At 50.9% G+C, this 19,725-nt stretch overlaps 1 protein-coding gene across 5 annotated transcripts in view; it reads right to left on the bottom strand.

Moving 5' to 3' along the window:
* Positions 1–19,725, bottom strand: part of INPP5A (inositol polyphosphate-5-phosphatase A) — a 227,238-nt gene that overhangs the window by 124,974 nt on the left and 82,539 nt on the right. For all 5 annotated transcript variants that reach the window (XM_072629126.1, XM_072629123.1, XM_072629124.1 and 2 more), the window contains 2 exons: positions 10,701–10,801; positions 1,038–1,125 (listed from right to left, as the gene is read on the bottom strand). In XM_072629126.1, the coding sequence (XP_072485227.1) occupies positions 1,038–1,125; positions 10,701–10,801 (189 nt within the window). The remainder of the gene's footprint in view (positions 1–1,037; positions 1,126–10,700; positions 10,802–19,725) is intronic.

Raw genomic sequence — 19,725 nt, 5'->3', positions numbered from 1 at the left:
CCCATCAAGAACCCTCAGACCTCCCCAAATGCTCCGACAGCAGGCACCAGACCCCGATCCAGGTCCACCTCTCCAGGGTCACCTTGGCCCAAAGCCAGCCGCACCGGGGTCCTGACTGCTGAGAGCCCTCCATGGGGCTCCAGCCTGTGCCATAGTAAGAGAGGGGCCAAGGAGAGAGCTCTGAGGTGGTATCTCCCACCTTCTCTCCTTCTGCTGATCCCTGACTGACCAGTCTCCTGCCCTTTGCAGTCAATCTTTCCATCCATCATCTGCCTGTCTGTCCATCTACCCCCATCACACACATGGAAGACTGTATTTAATTCCCTTCCAACATTTATTCTTTCTCCACAAGATCTAATTTTATAGGCACGACCTGTCCTTGGGCTGGCCTTTCCATGCCATGAAGCAGAGCTGCCAGGCCGCCTCTGGAGTGCTTCTTCTCTACTGGCACCAACCCTCCCATAGAGTTCACAGGAAAGAAGGATCTGGAATTTAGCCTGAGATACATCCATAGAGACCGCTGAGTCCACCTCCCTCAGGAAACCGAGGCAGAAGAGGTTACAAAGTGTGTCCAGGGTCACACAGCTATAAATGTCTGAAGTAGGATTTGAACCTGGGTTTCACTGACTTCAGGTCCAGTGCCTTCTCTGCTGACCCAGCAGAAGAGTTATGGGGATGGGAACAAGGACAGGGGTGACGGGGGAGGGGGAGTGGTAGCTCATTCTGTGGAATGTAACCAAGTTTCCCTCAAGCTGCAAGCTTCCAGACATGATGTGCATATGTGGAGTCCAAGCTTCCATAACTGCCAATAGTGACTTGGTCCAGTTGCAAGTTCAGGTGTGACACTAACCCTCCCCCCCGCCCCCATCTGCCCAGCATTAAGCAGCACAGTTACTAGAGGCGGAGGGACCAGAGGCCAGGGCCTCTCCACACAGCCATCCTTGGGCTTCCAGCCTGTCCCACTCCCACCAAGTCCTTGGGCAGACCCAGGCCTGGAGTCCTGCTCTCCCTGGGGAAGGCAGCTCAGGATGACTCACCGTGAAATGCTCCTGAGACTTGTAGTTCTCATCTAGGTACACACGTGCCCGGTTATACTCCTTCATGGCATCACTGGAGAGGAGCTCTCTGGAAGACAAGAGGGCCTGTGTTAACACAGGGGAAGTCCAGAGTGCAGAGCAGGGCCCAGCTGCCGAGTTCAGAGGGGCTGGGTCTAGGTGTCTCCAATGGGCAGCCAGGACTGTGAAGCCCCCAGTTCTCCCTCTGGGATTTGCCTGGGAGATGGTCTAGACTGACACTCTTAGGATAGGTGGGGGCTCTGAGCCCCAAAGCAGACAAAGTTTGGAAGTAAACCATGGGAGAAGGCAGAGGTCAGGGCCCCAGGTGGGGCAGACATGGCTGACCCAAAAGTGTTGCGGAGAAGGCAGTTGGCTGTGGGCGAGGTCACTGCATCTAGACACACCTGTGTATGCATCATCTCAGCCACCAGAATCAAATCTCCTTATGCCTCTGTATCCCCAGTGGTTAGTACAGTGCCTGGCATACAGTGGGCACTTAAGATACAGTCACTGGTGAACTCGTTTGTAAAAGGAGAGGGATGGACAACATGGCCTCCAAGGCGCCCCTAAGTGCCAACGCTGTGCCCTAAGGCCCCAGTGCCTCAGGATTCACAACTACAAACACACTGCATTCTGATGGAGAAAAAACAAGAAAGAAGAGGCAAGTCACCTGGGGCAGACGCTCCATTAGCACCCCCAGAAACTCACAAAAAGGACTTTTTCAAATATGAAGAAGTAAAGAAGCTAGTGGAAGGAAATCACTTTTCATCTACATACATGTATACATACATGCACATACATACACATGCACACACATGCACACAGCATAGCATTCACACACAACTTACATGTGCACGTGTGTGCTCCCATGTATCCATATATACATACATGTACACACAAGTACACAGTACAGTAATTCACACATGTGCATACACAAATGCTTGTACATGGACATGTGTGCATTCTACATACACATGTGCACACTGAGTATGTGCACATACACATGTGCTCCCATGTACCCACACACATACATCCACACAGTATAGCAATTCACACACATGCATACATAATGCTTGCACACACAGACCATGTGCCCACACATACAGACAAACACATGTGTGTGTACCCACCCTATATAACAGGCCTGCTTAGAGCCTCAGGTCCCTCCCCTCTTCTTGGCCCTGATCTCACTGAGGGGACTTTCCAACAGGAGTTGAAGACAGTGATTAGAAAGAGGGGCCACTCCTGACTGTCCCCCTCCCCCTCGACTTACTGCCCACCCACAGGGATGGGCTCAGATAATACCATCCCCACCCAGAAAACCAGCCAGGAACCCAGCCCTCACCTTCTGAATTCTGCAGCGGCTAGACACGCCCTCTCTCTGGACAAAACGAAGACTGCAGACACCAAACAAGGGAAGATGCTTCTCTGGCACCACTATCACAAAGTCCTTTTTCTGTTCAGCAAGTCAGGGAGCTTTTATTAAGTGCCTACTGTATGGCAGGGACTGGGTTAAGGATACTAGTCAACAGCCCCTCTGGCACCCCCAGGCCTTTATCATTCTGTGGGAGAGAGGCTGCTGCCCGTCTTCCACCTGGCTCTGAGACCATCTCCAGCTCCATCTCCTGACTCCAATGGCCTTCTCTGGGAAAATCAAGGCACCCACACCTCTCCAACAGGCTCCCCCACCCTCCTCCACCCGCTGGCACCTCACAGGGCACAACAGTTCCATCTGCCAGGAGCCCAAACCTCAGGAGTGTAATGATCAATCACTTCGGTCATGTCCGACTCTTTGTGAGCCCATGTGGGGTTTCCTTGGAAAGGATACTAGAGGAGTTGGCCATTTTCTTCTCCAGCTCATTTTACAGATAAAGAAATTGAGGCAAACAGGGTAAAGTAAACTACCCAGAGTCACGCAGCTAGGAAGCATCTGAGGCTGGATTTGAACTCACATGTTCCCAACTCCAAGTTCAGTCTCTATCTGCTGTGCCACCTAGCTGGCAGAATCAAGGTTTTTTGTTTTTGCTCAGTTGTTTCAGTGATGTCCTACTCTTAGATATTGAAAAGGCTATCCATTTTCTTCTCCAGCTCACTTCACAGCTGAGGAAACTGAGGCAAACAGGATGAAGTGATTTGCCCGGGCCCAGAGAGCAGCTATTAATTGTCTGAGGCCAGATTTGAACTCAGAAAGAGAAATCTTCCTGATTCTAAGCCCAGAACTCTGTGCACTATGGCGCCATCTAGCTGCCCCCTGAATTTCAAGCTTCCCTCAACTGTCTTAATCGCCAAACTCAATGGCCTTCCTTTTCTAATTCTTCATTCTCCTCAGCCTCTGTGGTCTTTGATACTGTGGCTCACTCTCTCCTCCTGGATACTCTTCTCTCTAGGTTTCCAAGACATCATTTGCTCTCTCCAGGTTCTCCTCCTACCTCTCTGATTGTTCCTTCTCTTTCTCCTTTGCTAGATCTTTATCTGGATCACACCTGCCAACTCTGGATATCAGTGAGGCAGGCCTCAGCTCCCATGGCTTCAATTATTATCTCTATGAAGATGATTCTCAGATCTATTTATCCATTTCTAACTTCTCTGCTGGCATCTACTCTCCCATCTCTAATTGCCTCTTGGACACCTCAAATTGGATATCTCATAGGCATCTCAAACTTAATATGTCCAGAAAAACTCAGTATCTCCTCTCCTTCCTCAAAAATTCACTCTTCCCACATTTCCCTAGTATTGAAGGCACCTCCCATCCTCCTAGTCCCCCAACCTCATTGCGATTCCTCACTCTCAAATGCCAGATCCAATATGGTGCCAAGGCCTGTTCATTTCACCTCTCCAGCATCTCTTGTCAGTTTCACTTCTCCAGCATCTCTCTTCCATTACAACTCTCTAGCATCTCTCCAATGTACTCCCTTCTCTCCTCTGACACTGCCCCCACCCTGGGGCAGACCCTCATCACCTCATACCTGGACTATTACAATATTCTCTGGGAGGGTCTACTTGCCTCAAGTCTCTCCTCTCTCTAGTACATCTTTCATTTGGCAAAAATGATCCTCCTAAAGCTCAGATCTGATGATATCACGCACCCTCTACCCCATTGAATAAGCTCCAGTGGCTCTCTATTAAATGAGATATTTGCAAAGTGCTTAGTCTTGTTCCTGACACATAGGAGGCAGTACGTAAATGGCAACTATCATCACCACTCTCCAGGATCCAATACAAAATCTTCTGACTTTTAAAGCACTTCATAAACTGCCCTGCTCCTACCTTTTCTAGCTTTCTTCATGTGGCTCTATATGATATGGTCAAACAACTCTGGCCTCCTGGCTATTCCTCGCATAAAGACTCTTGTCTCCAGACTCTGGGCATTTGCCTTGGCTGTCAGCCCTTTTTGGGTGACATCATCTCAGCCTCCTGGCTCCCTCCAAATCTCAGGTCATATTCCACTTTCAGCAGGAAGCCCTTCCTAGTTACCTGCACTTACACTCTATATAAAATCCTGAATGCACCCTAGTTACTTAAGGGCTGTCTTCCCATTAGGAAGTGTTCTCCTTGAGGGCAAAAACTGTGCTTAGACCTTTCTTTGTATCGCTCTGGCAGCGCTTCCTTACTGCACGTAGAAGGACAGTCTGGCTGCCCTCAGGGAGCTGGGACAGAGGCTGCCCTCACATACTAAGTAGGGTTTTCCTTAGGTCAGTAACCCTAACCCTACTATGGAGGCCAGCTTTTCCCTACAGGGCCAAGCAGAATATGTCCCTTTCTCTTTCATGAGACATACCTTCCTGGGTCCCTTTCTTTCCACTTCTCCTCCTCCAGGCTAGACTCCAGCTCCCTACCACCTCCGCTCATCTGCCTGCAGTGGGTCTCCAGCACTCATTCACTTTCCCATTCACATCCCTAAAAGCTGACTGGCTCCTGGTGCTGAGGGGCATTTTCAGATAGGCTTTTGTCTAAGATTCAGGAAGAGGATTTTTTAATCCCTCATACTAATACTCAGGTACTAAGATTGTTGGTTTGCTTTTAGGGATGGGGAGGGGAGTGGTCATCTGGACCTGGGATTCACTGGGGCCAGGATGACTTGCTGATCACTGCTTCCTTCTCTGGATGCTCACCAACCATCCTTTTAGTGCTCCCGGACAGAATATGACTTACCCAAGGTCCCATTGGGAGTTAAGTGACAAATCCTACATAGGTGAACACTGCCCTAGTATCCCAGCCCTTCAGCTGAGCTATCTCTTCTCTCTTCCCAATCCACCTCCCACCAAAAAACAGGAGGCAGATGATTCGGCCAAGACTTTTCAAGAAACAGAGACCCCAAAACAGCCAATCCCAGTGTGAAAAGCTGCATCTGTTGTCTGTGAGATGAGCCCCTCCAGAGATCAGAAATCAGGATTTGGGAGACATCGGAAATGGGGTTACCATTACCCTCGGGGATTGAACACTTCACTAGCAAGAAGAGTGCAGGGCCTAAGCTGACTTGCAAGTGCACACACACATTTATGCACATGCAAACATGCATACAACACGCATGCACATGTACATACTTTCTCCCTTACATAGCACTGTTTGGTGGTCTGGAAGGAATGTGTCAGGCCCTCCCTAAAGGTCCCTGGCCAGGTGTGCTATGGAAGGATTCCTGCTGGCACCTGGCATATTTCGCTGAAGCCAAGGTCCCATGTTCTGGGATCTGACAATGCTTCTCAAGCTTGCTGCCCTGGTGAGCCTTTGAGATTCTAGACGGAGTTGGCTGGGTTTGTAGGGGGCCCCTAGAAGGGGGCAGGCATGTGTGACTCTAAGGAGGTAAGGGGTCACAGAGCACACACCCACTTTTGTTTCTGGGTTTGTGGGGTATTTGCCAAAGGCAGACCCTGCTCACACTGGCCTCCAGAGGCTGCCTTGGAAATGAGTTTGCAGCCCAATGGGTCTGTCCCTAAGAGGCCTGCAAAGACTTGGAGAGTGATTGTGATTGTTTAAGTTAGCAAGATATAGGAGGATCCAAGAATGTGAATAGAAAGTCAATTGAGAATCTGAGCTCAGGAAAGGAAGTCAGTTTGCTATTGGTGCATAGGGTCAGTGTGTCAGCAAGTTGAGTGCCAGCTACATCCCAGGCACTGTGCTGAACACAGGGATACAGAAAGAGACAAAAGACAGTCCCTGGCCTCAAGGAGCTCCATTTCCATGGAAAATGAAGGGGGAGCATGATGGGGCGGGCCTAGGTCCTTCTTGGTGGAGGCACTTCTAAGTACCAGGGAAAGTCAGTTTGGAAAACGGTCCCAAAGTCTGAGAGTGGGCCAAAGATCCGGGGTGTGATGGAGGAAGTGGGGCTGGGGCAGAGCCAAGGCCCTCATCATGCATAAGGCCCCCATAATGCATAAGGCCCACAAGAAGTGCTATCATAGAGGGTGGTGGGGCTTTTCCACACCTGTGGGCTGTGTCCAGAAGGCCACCTGGTCTTTTCTTGACCTCCTCTGCACAACCAAGAGGCTGGCTGTCCACAGGGCAAGGCCCCTTCCTCCCTGCTGCTACCTCACTGGCTAGTAACTCCCCTCATGACTGTGGACTCCCTCTCAAGGACAGCAGGTAGGTGTGCTCCATACCACATCACCCAGGGGGCCCAGGAGCGAGGAGACCTTCAAGGGCCTACCAGAGCAGCAGGTTATCTAGGAAAAGAGTCAGTCCTCCCCTGTGCGGCCCCGAGCAAAGCCTCTTCCCTCTCTCAGGCCCCATTCCAGCTCCATGAGCCACAACTCTCCAGTCTATCCCAAAGGTGGCAAGGGAGCAGGGGACTGCACAGAGACTGGACATCCCAGGAATCACCAACAGTGACCACCTCAAGTGGCTGAGCAGTAGAGAGGAAATGAGCAATTATTAAGCACCTACTGTGTGTCAGGGACTGGGCCAAACACTTCACAAACACAATCTCATTTGATCCTCCCATCTACCATATCATTATACCCATTTCAGAGATGAGGAAACTGAGGCAGACAGAGATGAAGTGACTTGCTCAGGGTCGCCCAGCTAATAAGTATCTGAACCTTCCAGACTCCAGGACATGTGCTCTACCCATGGCACCACTGGCTGCCTCAAGCATGTTATAAAGTGGTTGACCAGAAGTCAGGGAAGCCTGGATTTGAACCCTACCTCTTTCCCTCAAAGCTGTGTGACCTGGTTTCTTCATCTCTACAGTGGGAGCCCCTCCCCCACAGCTGCCACTACAGGTGAGCCCATGCAAATAAGCAGATATCCCAGTGCAGGGCTCCCCCCTTCCCTACACCGGCTTCTTTGCATCTGAGGACTCCTGGGCCACCTGTTTTACACATAAACAGTCCCAGGAAGGGAAGAGACTGACCCAGGGTCACACGGCCAGTGGGAGCCAGCACCCACCCCTATAGGCTCTTTTGGTCCCATCATGACTGGTGTCACCCAACTAGACCTGGGGAGCTGGGGTCCAGGGAGATGGGGGGGGGGGGTGGGAGTGAGATGGAAAAGCTTGAAGCTGGGAAGAACCCAAATGGCCTCTCACAGCTTCCCCTTCATCACACTGGCCTCCCTGCCAGATGCTAACAGGGCACATCTACTGGGCCTAACACTGGGCACCTCAGGATCTCATCATTGTGGACAGAGAAGGCTTGCACCCAGCGCTGCAAGGCCTGCTCTTTGCGCGGACTGAAGGTTAGGCCCAGGCCACCCCTGGGCTCTCAGGGTCCCTGGATGGCTGCCAAGGGCTCTGCAAGCCAAAGCTAGGGGACTGCAGCTCCATCAGGCACTAGCAAGCCACAGGCAGCAGGTGGCGCCAGAGGCTCACCAGGGGAGTCGAACAGCAAAGACAGACTCTTGCGTTACTCAGTCAGGTCCTCAGGGGAGTGCCTGATTCCCTAGGCAGGCTATAGCGTTAGACCCACCCTGGGCTTCTGGCACGAAGTGGCCCTATCCCAGACTCCTAATCTGTACATGAACCAGCTAGACCCAACCATTGGCAAAGACCCTCCAGACTCCGATGCTGATGTGGCATCTGATGTGGGGCTGGGACCCAAGTGAGGCCACTCATTCACATCTAACCTGGGAGGAGGCCCAAAGTGGCACCAGCTCCCGAGGGGCCATGGGCTCAATGGCTAAAGACAAGCTGTGCAAGGAGTGGTCTATAGGGATAGCTGGGCTTAGGGGAGGGGGCTCAGTTGGGTGGCTCTTCTCTGCCTGTTTCCTGGACTGTGAAAGTCTCAGTCTCCACAGCCTATGACTGGAGTGGAATGGAGTCATAAGTTCCCATACAGCTCCAATAGGACTGCAGGAACAGAGCCTCCTTTTCCAGAAAAGGAAACCGAGGCCCAAGAGATTAAGTGATATGCCCAAGGACACCTAGGTGCAAACAGTCAGAGGATTTAAATACAGGTTCTGACTTCAGCAGCATGTGTTCTCTTCACTGTTTTGTGCCTCCCCAGCCTTTCCAGGCTGACTCTGGCTATTAAGTAACATAGCAAAGTCCGCTGGTTTCTTCCAACTCCGTCATCAAGAACTGGCATGCTTGCAAACAAAACTAATGCAGTCAAAATTAGAAGGGAAAAAGGAAACCAGGAAAAAAAATGTTACAGCAAGTTTTCTCTGATAAAGGCCTCATTTCTCAAATATATAGGGAACTGAGCCAAATTTATAAAAAGAAGAGTCATTTCCTAGTTGATAAATGGTCAAAGGATATGAATAGATGGTTTTCAGAAGAAGAAATCAAAGCTATCAATAGTCATATAAAAAATGCTCTAAATCACTATTGATTAGAGAAATGCAAATTAAAACAATTCTGAGGTACCACCTCACACTTATCAGATTAGCCAAAGGGACAGAAAAGGAAATTGACAAATGGGGAAGGAGATTTGGAAAAACTGGGACACTGATGCATTGCTTACTGGTGGAGTCGTGAACTGGTCCAACCATTCTGGAGAACAATTTGAAACTATATTCAAAAGGCTATAAAACTGTGCATACCCTCTGATCCAGCAATAGCACTACTAGGTCTGTATCCCAAAGATATCGAAAAAAAGGGAAAGGACCTATTTGTACAAAAATATTTATAGCAGCTCTTTTTGTGGTGGCAAAGAATGACAACTGGAAGGGATGCCCATCAACTGGGGAATGGCTGAACAATTTGTGGTATACAAGTATGATGAGCAGGATGATTTCCAAAAAACCTAGAAAGACTGACATGAACTGATGCAGAGCGAAGTAAGCAGAACCAGGAGAACACTGTACAGTAACAACCACACTGCAATGATCAGGTATGATAGACTTGGCTCTTCTCAGCAATACCATGATCCAAGACAATCCCAAAGGACTCGTGATTAAGCAGACTATTTTTCCCTTCCCTTCTTTTATCTTTTTCTTTTATTTGAATCTTCATGTACAGAATAACTAGTATGGAAATGCTTTATGTAATTGCCCGTGTGTAACCTCTGTCTGATTGTTTATTTGTCTCAGGGAGGGGGAAAGGAAGAGAGGGATAGGATTTGGAAACTTTAAATAAAATGTTAAGTAAAGATGTCTTAAAATTTTTTGAAAAGAGTGCTAAATTTTTATACATGTACTTGGGAAATATTTAATGAAAGAAAAAGAATTTTAAAAATTGGTGTGTCCACTTATGGTGTCTATGAGGCCCTGCAAAATGCCTGCTGGAGCTGGGAGGCCAGACACGGCGACACAGTAGCTCTAAGGTCTGGAAAGTCTGCCTAGAATTTTGGATCCAGAGGAACCTAGAGGTGCCTAGAACGAGGGCACCAATGGGAGGCTGATGGCTGCAGGGGCTGCAAGGAGGCCCAGCTCAGCCCATACACCCTGCCCCCTGCCCCTGCTCCCTTTCTGCCAGACATCTCACACCTGGTCACTGTGGCCCCACCATGCTCTGCTGGCCAGGCCAGGTTGTCCTGTGGGAAACTCTCACGAGCACTTCCACTCCCTACAAGGTTGTAAGCAGCCACACTGGGAGCTGGGCACTAGGCCAGCTCCAAGGTCCATGAGATAGAAAACAAGGTCTCAGAAGATGCAGTTATCACCTCATTTCCCAGGAACTCATGAACCACTGGATAAAACCCTGGCGCTGTTAGGGTCAGCCCTGGCTCTGTGGCCTCTGTCCTGACATCCAAGGCCCAGAGCCCCCCTGAGATCCTATAGATGCCTGCTGGCAGAAGGGAAACCTGGCCACACCCATTTAGAAGGCACTGGCTCACTGCCAGCTTGGCTTTTCTGCAGTGGAGGGGCTGAGGGAGAAGGAATCTCCCTCTGTAAAGCTCTGGGTGGGCAGGCCTTTGTCTGCCACCCCCCATGAGCTCCCTACAGAAAGGTGAGCAACATGAAGAGGATGCCTAGCCTATTGGGGCTGGCTGTGGCATCGCTTTGAGGCCTGAACTGGCTCCACCCCTCCAGTGGGACAGGAGGGTCCTCTGATTGGCCCACAGGAAGGGGTCCTCTGCCAGCCAGTCCACAGGAGGGGATCCTCTGCTGGCCAGTCCACAGGAGGGGGTCTGATTAGCCCTCAGGAGGGGGTCTGACTAGCCCACAATGGGGTCCCCTGCTGTCTAGGCCCTGGGAATAATGGACCCCACAAAGAACCAGGAATTCCCATGTACTCTACTCACTTGAGGTCTTAGCCCACACACTTACTTGACAAATTTGTCGACGTGGGACATGGAGGCCTCATAGTTCTTTCCGCCAAACTCCTGGCAGTGGAGGGCCATGAAGTGCGGCTTGTGCGTGTGTACAACCTGAAAAGCAAGGAGGAGACCATGAGAACCTGACCTGGGCTGGGCAAACAGCCACAGCTTCTACATGGCCAACCAAGAGTGTAGGCATCCTGAGGGGTTGGGGCCTGGGCAGGCAATAGTGCCGTCTACACCCAACACACACTCCCATCCAGTTCAAAAGACGCTGAAGTGCCTACTGTGTGCCGGCCTCAGGTTGGGTACGGGAATGCCTCCTTGAAGGGCCTGTGTCATGTGCACTGCTAAGACCACCCCCGGGGCTGAAGGGACCTGAAGAGGAGCCCCTACTACCACAGGGAGCTTCAAGGAGAGCCCAAGAAGCCTGGCTGGGGAGGATGTCAGAGATGGACTCTCCTCATGGGGAAACTGAAGCCCAGAAAAACTGTGTGACATGTCTCAGGCCACGGAGCAACAAAGAGCTGGTGCCTGAAGAAGGTCAGGGAAGGCTTCCCTGGGGAAGCACCATGAGTGAAGGGAAGGAGGCACGGGTCGGGCAGGAGGTGTGAGAGTCAGTGCAGGTGGAGCACAGAGAAGGGAGAGGGGACACAGCTGAGCCCAGGATGTGAGGCCTCAAAGACTGGATTAGTACGGCCCTACCCCTGGGTCATACCCAAAGGAAATGTGGCAGAAGACAGCGCTCTGAGCAAGTGGGCACCAGTGAGCAGCCAGAAGTGTGCCAGCCACACATTCCCCCCACCAGGAAGCTGGAGAGAATGCTCTGGTGGTCACTGAAATTCCTTCTAGACCAAAAGAAGGCCTCCAGGGCTGTGCTTCCTGGTGGGGACAAGGGAGGAAGGGGAGAAGGAAGAGGGGGAGGGGAGGGAGGAGAAAGAGGGGCAGGAGGCACAGACATGTGCCCTTGAGCGGAGCACAGAATATCAGGAGAACAAGGTGAAAGCAGCCAAGCCCCCAGGAATCAAGGCAGAGACCCTCGGGGGTCTCCAGGGTCATCCCTTTAGGTGGCGCTGGTGCTAGAGACAGGCCCTTTATCTTTTTTTTTTTTTTTTTTGCAGATTTAGCTGGAACTGGGCTTAACAAACTCCAAGGGGAGATAATCGGTGTTCAGCAGCTTGTCAGAATGTTAAAGCTCCAGCTTAGATCCTAGAGTTTTCCATCACATGAGAGGGACCTAAAAATAGGCCCCTATACAGAGACTTGGCTGACAGTTGACCACAGACCAGTGGCAAACTTAGGTAGGAAGGCCACAAACTCCTGGCCCTGCCCTGTGGCCAGCCTCAACTGAAGCGTTTCCTAAAACTCTGCCCCCAAAAGTCATCACTGGTTCCCTGCTGCCTCTTAACTCAGCCTGGCCCTGGAAGTCCCTGCCAGGCTGGCTCCCACACTCCTTCATAGCTGTGCAGGTCATGCTGGCCTGCTGGGCATGCCCCAGGCCTGAATTCCATCTCCTACCTGGGCCCCAGAGAATCCCTAGCTTCCTCCAAGGACAGTGCCAGCACCTCCTACATGGTGCCTTCCCTGATCTCTCCTGCTTGAAATGGCTCAGGATTCCTGGGATTTAGTTCCCAGCAGACAGTCTGTGCTCTTCCCCATCTGTTCTGCAGAGCATGAGGGCAGGGACTGGTTTGTTTTTTGTGTGTGTATCCCCAGGGCCCAGAACAGTCGGAGTGGGCCACTAGCAGACGACACACTCCTGCCTTCAGTGCCGCCATGTCTCTGGGGCTGCTGTCCTTCTCATCTCCTTTCAACAAAGAGGGATGAGATTTGAGGGGAATTCTGAATGCCTGACCCAGATGGGAATGGCCTCCATGCTGTTCTCTGCAGCTGAAATCAGGGATGTTTTTTAAGTACAGCTGCTCCTGTGAGCAGCAGGAATGCAGATCTAGGTCAGCGTCTTCATTCCCCCAAACAAGGCGATGTAGGGAGCTGAGGGGCTTCCAAGCCAGTGCTTTCTGCCGGTAGTGGGCAGCCAGGGCAGGGCTCCCTCTGCCTGCTGTCCAAGTCCCTAATGACCTGGAACTAAACCAAAAGATAGCACATGCCTTTCTTCACTGCACCCAGAACAACCTCTTTCTTTTCAGACTGGCTTACATCTCGTTCCTGATTCTCCAGACAAGGTCTTTCTACTGTGAAATCCAAGTGGAATTATGAGAGTCGGCAGACATTGTCATGCAGAGAATCAGAGAAGAATATCGAGTTGGAAGGAGATGCAGGATAATGTAGAAAGAGAGCTTGATGCTTTGGTCAGATTGATAGGCCAACTTCACAGGCTCCAGTTCTACCCTAATGCTGTGTGACCCCTGAAGCCACTGCCATCATCACTGCCACCATTGCTGCCACCACCACCAAAGCCAACAACTCCATGAGTATAAAGAACCATGTTGGGGAATCTGGCTGGAGATGCCTTTGAAAGAAAGGAGGCCCTTCTAACACATCTTTCAGTCCCCATCTATCTTTCCCATGAAGGCATCCAGAGACCTTCACAACAGGAGGACTTTTACCAGTCATCTCATGCAAACTACACCCAACGAAATTCCCACTAGGATGACAAGGTCACGGATTTATCTCCAGAAGAGGCTTTTGGGGCCTTACACCTCAGATGTACTCCTGCTCAGGACGTCTTGTGTGCAAGTTCTCCTTTCCCCATGGAAGAGGATAGCTAGAAGCAACCCTTTCCTTAACCCAATTTTACAGTTTCATAAAATTAGGGGTCCAGAAAAGAGGATGACCCCCAGGGTTGCCCTGGACCCTGAAGATACATCATTTGCTCCACTTCTCACACATGTGCAAGCCTGAGGGTACATTTACACACACAGACAAGTGGACAAGTGTTGGGGTGGCAGCTTCTTCACCCTTTGCATGGCCTATAATTCTGAAATATTGCTTTTCCTGGATTCCTAACCGGACAGCGAGCCTGGGAGAAGCTTAACCACAGAGAAACAGTAGAGGTAGCACAGGTGCCACTCCGAACACTGCCCAGTCTCTCAAGTGGACCCAGTCTGATCCACACCAGTCTTCTGTCCAGTTGAAGCACCTGTACAGACCACAGTGTCTCACACACACACTCATGCACACATACATGCCAACACATGTGCACACACATGCAAGAATTCAGCAGACCACTCACCTAGCAATGAGCTGCTCCCGGTGGCAGAGGGTGGGGGGGTGGGGAGTCACTAGTCCTGTACAGACACTCGGGGGAAGCTCCTTCAATGACCCTGACAGGGCAGTCAGCACAATGGAGATCCCTGTGGCAGTACTTAGAAAACTGAGTCCTGAATCTGTGTATTGTCCACCATTGGCCTCTGGGGAGTCAGAACCACAGGACTCTGAACTGGAAGAGACCTCAGGGTGGTGAATCCAGTCTCTGTCTAGCTCCTGACTGGGCACCCTGTGCTGGGACCCCCCATAACAGGTCACCCAGCTCCCTCTGACACCCCTGGCTCCATGCCACAATCTGGCCTATTGTAGGGCATGGCTCCGGCTTCCTAGATCTGGCAGGCTTTCCTCCTCCACACATATGCATGCACACACATGTACATACACATACACACGTACACACAATGCATACGCACGCATACACACACACCCACACAATGCACATGCACGCGCGCACATACACCCTCCCCTCCATTCAGACATACACTTAAGGCTGGATTTTACTCATGGCCATACAGCAGATACTTCAGCGCTTCTGCTGACCCTGCTCTGGCCGCCAACTCCTGCCTGCACTTACTTACAACCACTTAAGTCAATGAAGAAGCCAGACTGTTTGCCACTTTGCTAGGTACCACTGACCAGGCTCCCCAGCCTGGCAATGATCCAGTGACTACCAGATTCTAAGGGAGTCAGGAGATGTCCTGTTCTCCTTCCCCCATCTGAGCTCCAAAAGAGCCTGGAGTTAATGAGATGTCAAGGTTCCATGGGATATGACAAATCAAAAGAAACCAAGGAAGATATGTATGAGCTGATTCAGAGTGAAGCGCCGGGGCCAGGAGAATAAACCACTCCCATGATGATCACCACAGTGCACAGGGAAACAACCCAGAAAGACTCTGATTGACGGGGAGGCCCAGCCAGACCTTAGAGGGCTGAGAAGGAAGGTGACTCCAAGATTTAGAATAGAGGTGGTGGCACAGGGGTGCAGAATGGGGCATCTATATTCAGGCATAGCTGATGTGTTGGTTTATTTTGCTTGACTTTACAGATTTGTTATAAAGGAAAGCTTGAAGGTGGGGCCATGAGCAAGTAGGGAGCATTAAAGATACAAAAGGAATGCTTTTAAACACCCAAAAGAAACCAAGAGTCCCAAAAGGCTACCCAATTAGGTTACTCCCTTAATGAATACTTAGAAACCAATCATAAAAAGCTCCCAGCTTCAGATGTAAACTTCACTTCTGTCCTTTTTACTTGTAATGTTTGTGCTGGGGGGGGGGGGGGGGGGGGAGGGTACATACTGTTTTTGAAAAACAAAATTTAAAAATAGGATAAAACTAAACTCTCTGTTCTCACCAAGACCACCCAATTTGTCGGGGGGGGGGGGGGGGCACACAGGAAAGAGCAATTAATGTGAAGCCAAAAGACTTGGGCCTGAATCTCAAGCCAAACATTTACTGGAAGTGTGACACTGGAAAAATCATTTCACTGTGCCAAGCCTCAGTTTTCTCATCTGCAAAATGGGGAGAATGGCATCTTCTACCTCATGCAGGTGATGTGAGGCTTAAATGAGATCATGTGTGTGAAATCACACCACAGACCTGTCAAAGGTGTGTCTGGGTTACTGCCTGTGAGACTGTGAGTTCTTCTCCCTCCGGGCTGAGACCAAGAAGGCTTCCTGGCAAGCTACCACTCAGCACCGGGTCCCTCTGTTGTCCGATTTGGACACAGCTGTCCCATCTCCCTCTGTGCACCCCACATTTTAGTCAGATGTCCAACATTCTTGTCCTGGTTCCTTTCAATCCTTGGGCCATGAAGGGGGGACCCTACACCTCCATGCCTTTAAAGCAGATTCTGGTCCTCAAAGTTTCACCAGGGGCAGGGCTACAGCAGTGGCAATGCTGAGCTTGAAGTTAGGAAGACCCGAGTTTGAACCCTGCCATAGACCCTGAAGAACAGGGCCAGAACAATGCATTCACACAGCTCTGTGAAGGGCTTGCCATGGGACCTCCCTAGAGGCGTGTCATGACTGCCCCCTTTTTAAAGATGAGGAAACACAGGCAGAGAGGGGTTAAATGGGTCACACAGTGAGTAAATGTCTGAGGTTGGATTTGAACTCAGGTCTTTCTGACTCCAGGTTTACTATAGCACCTGGCTGTGTGGCCCATGGGAAGGTACTTCACAAGGTAACAGCCCCACCTCCTAGGGTTGAGGCCAGCACCAAATGAGGTAAGGCAGGTAAAGGTTTCTGCAGGATCGTGCTCTACACAACAAGTCAGAAAATAGAATTGTGCCCTCTCTCCTGGCCAGCAGGGCCAATGTTGCCTTGGACACAGCAGCCCAGCCGTGGGCCCAGCATCCTGCCAGAGTCACACCACTGAGGGCCTCACTGTGTGACCTAATCTGAGGCCTCACAACCACTCTATGAGATGTGTGCAAACAGGGTCTCCATTTCACAGATGAGGAAACTGAGGCACATAATACAGGTGGTCTGACTAAACTGTCAAATAGGCCACAATGTTTTCCTGCAGGCCCAGAAGGACATTACCTTGGAAGAACCTGGAGAACCATTCAGGAGCCTGGAGAGAGAAGTCAGGCTGGATAGGGATATCCAGAAGTCAGTGGGGCTGGCACTGCTGGCTTCTACCTGGTTGGCCCTCCCTCCCGAGAGAAGGATCAGGGACAAGCCCAGATGACAGTCTCTCAGGTAGGACTCAGCAGGCCTGTGCTCTCAGGCCACAGGCAGAGTCATGATTAATGTCAGAAAAAACAAAGAAAAGCAGAGGTTCTGACCTAATCCCTGATAAAACTAGGTAGTGAGCTCCCCGAGCCAGGCAGTTTCCCAAAACTGCCTCAGATCCCCACTCCTTGCACCCTCATGAACAGTATAGAGGAAGCAGCTGCTCCAATCCTTCCCCACTCTTAGAATCTCTACGCTCCAAAGACTGAGAAGACAAGGAGGATTCTGTGAATTTAAGGGAAACAATTAGAGGAGAAGAACACTGCCTGCCCTGGTTAAGGAATTACTGTCCATTGAAAAAACAGGCCTCTCTATTGGGGTAAAACCCACTGCTCCCCTGCCTCCCCCACCACTGACTCCTGAGACTGTGTATCCTGAAGCCAGCCCTGACTGCAGTAGACAGGGATGAGCTGTCCCCCAAAAGATAGAACACAAAGATTCCCATCATCCACTCCATGGACCATCCTTACCGAGAGGTCAGTGGTAGCCCAGGGACAGTCAACCTCCCCCCCACACTGTGCCTGAGCTGTCACCAAATAGAGTCAGGCTCTGCATGTTCTTGCCCAGCACCTGGCCCTTTTCAGTCATAAGGCCCCAGGGACAGGGCCCCCTTCCTGGGCAGGTGGAGTGATCACAGGGCCGAGGACACCAGCATGGGGTCAGCAGTCATGATCTCAGCAAGTCAGAGAGCACCCCTTGGGAGGGGATCTCCAGGCTCAAAAGGAAGATGGCCCTGCAGCCCCAGAATTCATAGCTCAGCTGCCTGAAAGGGGTACCCAGGTAGGGCTTTACAATGAGCATAGCTCCCCTCTTCCTTCCCCAGGTCCTTCCCCATGACTTCAAGCAAAGTCATGTGCTCCACAGGGTGTTTGCCAAAGGAACTCTCTGCACACTCCAAACACAGGACTGGGCCCCGGCCCCCAATGGAAGCCCATTCATCCCAAGACCACTCTGGGTCACTGGCCATGGGGCCCAGAGAGGTCATCCCCAACCACACAGACAGCAAGCAGAAACTGAGGCGCCTGCCCTGGGAAGGAGGCATCCTCCTGCGACGTCTGCCCACATTGCCAGGGGCACCTATTTCTCTTCTTTGAGCCTCTTCCAGTCCTTCCAAGCATGGCCAGCCCTGCCCTGCCAAGACCACTCTGGGCTTCACAGGAGGGATAGCCTTTCCCTGGGGCATGAGCCAATACTCTCATACCTGACCCCAGAGGTGCCTCCCCTCACACTGGCAGGGTACCCAAAGAGGCTCTGATATTCCCAGGGAGCACCAGCAGCAACTGTGACCTGGAAGGAAGAAGCAGCCTCCACCTTGGGTCACAAATGCCAACTAAATGCCTCCCATGTCCCCCCGCCACGCAGCCATCAAACCAAATATGACAGTCCTGCCTTCAACACTCTTCTGGGGACGGGAGCAGGGTGAGGGGAGGCACACCCACATTGGTAAATGAATGCTACTTTGAGGGGATGGTACTGCCAGCCAGAGAAACAAGGGAGGGCTTCCTGTAAGAGGTGACCCCTCTGCTGAACCTTACAAGACCGAAATGCTAGAAACTGCAGAGACAGTTTGGGAAGGAGGAAGACAGAATGGGGGGATGAGAGAGCAGTGGAAAGGGAGTGGCGGGACAGATGTGGGAAGCAGCAGGAGCCATGGAAGATGTAGGAGACTAAGCTGGAGAGTCACAGGATCAGACTTTGCTTTGGGAATTATAGTCCTGCAGAGAAGGGATTAGGTCAGGGCTCTTAACTTGGAGTTCATAAATTTTTTTTAGTATATATTTAGCATTATATTTCTACAGAAACTGGTTTCCTTTGTTTTCCTATGTGTTGTATTTTATGCATTCAAAAACATATTTTCTGGAAGGGGCTCCTCCAAATGTCTGAGGGACAAGTAATCTGCAGGGAAAGTGGTCATGGCCAAGTAACAGGAAAAGAGATGGCAACAGAGGCAGAAAGGTCCAGTCTTGGCTCTTAATTGGCTAAGGGTCCCACAATTCAGAAGTCGTGACCTTGAATCAGAACCCTGCATTTTTGTGAACAAAACTCCCAGTCACAGAGCCAAGACACTCCAAGATTTGGCAGACCCAGCAGACTCTTGGCCAACTCAACCACTTCTCTCCCAGAAGGTGGAACTCTTGGAGCATCTGTCCATTCTGGTGCCCACAACTGACCTTCTCTGCTCCAAGGGGCATTTCAAGGTGAGAAGTCATGGCAACGGGCTCACTGAGCCTTCTGGGCATAGGATGAAGACAGAGGGGAGGCAGGAAGTGGCAGGTGGGCAGGCACAGGACAGATGTTTTGATTTTCAGTTAATATGGGGGGGGGGTGGAGAAGGGTGGTGTGGAAGTCACTGAGGAACTCCTGATCACCACAACCAGCAATGATGGTGGGCACTGCCCTCTTCACCCCAGCCCACCAAAAAGCATTCTGACCACTGGATGCTATGGCAAGGAATCAGGGTCTTGCCCTTCCCTAACTGAACCACCCCTGCACCAATGCTGAGGCTGCACCCACCAAGTGCAAAAGGCCAAGCCCCCTGACTCCATGTATTCCAAAGCCCTCTCTGCCTCACTTTGACCCTGGGGACTATCTGCTGAGTCACAGTGCCCAAGGCCCTTGGTACCTTGCTGTCTGCCCTGGTTAGAACCCAAATATCATCATGAATGTCCTTCTGCCATGAATGGACCATTCTTTACATGTTGGCACCCTCAGTTAGAGTGTGTAGATCCCTTGAAAGCAGCGATCACATCACCTTTCTATATGCATGTCCAATACTTAGAATACAGTAAGAGCTTAATAAATGCACATTTGTTCATTTTATTCCTATTAAGGAATGAGGGGGAGAGCTCAGGATGACTTGGATTGGGAACCTAGGTGCCCAGAAGTAGGGTAGTCACCTCAATAGAAACTGGGAAGGGTGGAGGAGGGAGGTCTTGAGGGCAAAGCTAAGGAGTTTGAGATACCAACAGGAAATTTAGAAAAACATGTCAACTGGTTGGCCGGTGATGTGGACAGAGACCAGTCAGCCAGAATATCCAGGTGAAAGACTGGACCACACAAGAAGTCTTTCCCC

This window comes from Notamacropus eugenii, chromosome 1 (genome assembly GCF_028372415.1).
Source record: "Notamacropus eugenii isolate mMacEug1 chromosome 1, mMacEug1.pri_v2, whole genome shotgun sequence".
NCBI classification, from domain to species: Eukaryota; Metazoa; Chordata; class Mammalia; order Diprotodontia; family Macropodidae; genus Notamacropus; species Notamacropus eugenii.
Note: the sequence above shows the minus strand (reverse complement) of the source record. Positions and strands in the feature narration are given on the sequence as shown.